Source organism: Etheostoma spectabile, chromosome 3, assembly GCF_008692095.1.
Source record: "Etheostoma spectabile isolate EspeVRDwgs_2016 chromosome 3, UIUC_Espe_1.0, whole genome shotgun sequence".
NCBI classification, from domain to species: Eukaryota; Metazoa; Chordata; class Actinopteri; order Perciformes; family Percidae; genus Etheostoma; species Etheostoma spectabile.
The window spans coordinates 293,790-295,768 of NC_045735.1; the positions used below are offsets into that span (position 1 = coordinate 293,790).

Below are 1,979 nucleotides of genomic sequence, written 5' to 3' on the forward strand. Positions count from 1 at the left end.
CACACACACACACACACACACACACACACAGTGTTGTTAATTATTAGATTGCCCCCTCCATAATATAAACCCTCAGATGCATGCAGTCTCTACTCATTCGCTCAACACACCTGCATCTTTCTCTGTGGGGCTGGCACTCCTGGACCCAGCCTGGTTCTGGTCTTGATTCTGTTTCGGTTCAACCTGGGACTTCAGTAGCTCCAGAGCCTCAGCTAGGTCGTTCCGAGTCCTGAAAAAACAGTTTGGATAAGTGACTCAAGCTAGTGGCTCAAGTAAGGTTAAAAAAAATAAAAATAAAAAACTACAGGGGGACAGAATTTGAATAGACTTGGTGGTGATCCTGGGAACATAAACCTGCAGCGTGTGATCCAACAGGGACCAACAATTCATTTTCAGATTAAAAATAAGTGATAAGTCAATTTTAAATTAGCCTTAAGCCAGGGTTGGCAGGTTAATTGGCAATGACTCTAATCAATAAAAGTATGAAAAACAACTTTTCTAAGAAAATAGGATCCAGATTGTAAAGAACTTTACTTTTTTACAAAGAAAACAATAATAATAGATGAGACGCTCAACACACAATGAGAAGTGTATCCACCAGATTAAGAAAATTACCTGACGATGCACTTCCAGGTGGATCCGTCCAGATCGTCCTGCTCCTCCGTGTACAGCCGGATATTCTGCTCCTGGTCTAGCTGGAGCCAGTACATCAGGCCCTGCTGGTCCCGACCTATAGGCTGCAGACGCATCTTCTCTGGTTCCTCCTCATTTATCGCCATCTTGAACTTTAGGTTGTCGTCAAACTGACACTCGCAGAGATACTGAAGGGTAAACACACACAATAAATGTGTGGAAAGAGGAGAAGGATGCGTAAAGGGTCAAATTTATAACAAAGAGATGAATTCAAAAGATTAATGTAGTTGTTGCACTGACTGCAGACGTTTTAGGTTTTTAGACACTTATTACACTGAGTAAAAACAGGGTTGTGTCATACTTTGAGAATGCATGACTTGCACTCCATGGACATCTCCTGGTAGCCCTTCTGTTCCAGCTCCCATGCCCAGGTGCTGTTCAACTCCTGGCAAACCTAGAGGAAATAATGATTAGATATGTTCTATGTCTCAATGCTGATATGAAGGGTTAATCTTCTGTCATACGTCTGTTGACACCAACAAGAGTAAGGGTTAAAGTCAGACTTTTCTGCACTAATACACCTTTGTTATTGTCCTACAGTAAATGACAAACAGGGGGTTGTAACTGCATCACATCCCCCACTAACGATCACTTCCTGCACATTTATTTATTTTCTGTGTGTGGTGTGGTAACAGATGAGAAACTGGAGCGCAAACCTGAGAAGTGTCTCTTAAGATGCAACAAGCGAGCACTGATCCTCTTCAGTAAGTTGGATTTAATCATGTCAAGTGAAGTTTAAATGGAATCTGATGCCACACACGCACGTGGCATGCACACTCACACACACACACCACAACACACACACAAACACACACGTACACAGAGCCCTCACCTTAGCCAGGTATTTTTCCAGCGGTCACGTAGTCACAGACCTCCCCAGTTTTCTGAGCAGCTTCACATGGAGCTCCACGAGGGGTTTAGGGATGAAAACACACAGGGTGATTAGAAACATAAAACACTTTTGAAAGTCACAATCAGAATCAGAATCAGAAATACTTTATTGATCCGAAGGGAAACTCTGTGTTACAATTGCTCAGATATTAGAAATTAAGAAATATAAATGAAGAAATAAAGAAATATAAGGAGTGCGGATATTTACATAGTTACAGTATTTACATAAAAACATAATTAAGGTGTTGCAATGGTGGAAAAGAATAATTAATAAATAATAATAATAATAATAATAACAATAATAATAATAGTGGCAGTTGAGTATTGCACACATTACACGTCAGTGTTATTGCACAAAACAGATGATATTGTCCAGTTTCAACCTCTCTAAGTGT

The 1,979-nt window shown here is 40.4% G+C and overlaps 1 protein-coding gene across 1 annotated transcript in view; it reads right to left on the bottom strand.

Annotated features, from left to right (window-relative positions):
• Positions 1-1,979, bottom strand: part of rsf1a (remodeling and spacing factor 1a) — a 38,022-nt gene that overhangs the window by 20,467 nt on the left and 15,576 nt on the right. Inside the window, 4 exon segments of the mRNA XM_032509705.1 lie at positions 111-229; positions 616-821; positions 995-1,087; positions 1,526-1,617. Coding sequence (XP_032365596.1) covers positions 111-229; positions 616-821; positions 995-1,087; positions 1,526-1,617 — 510 coding nt within the window.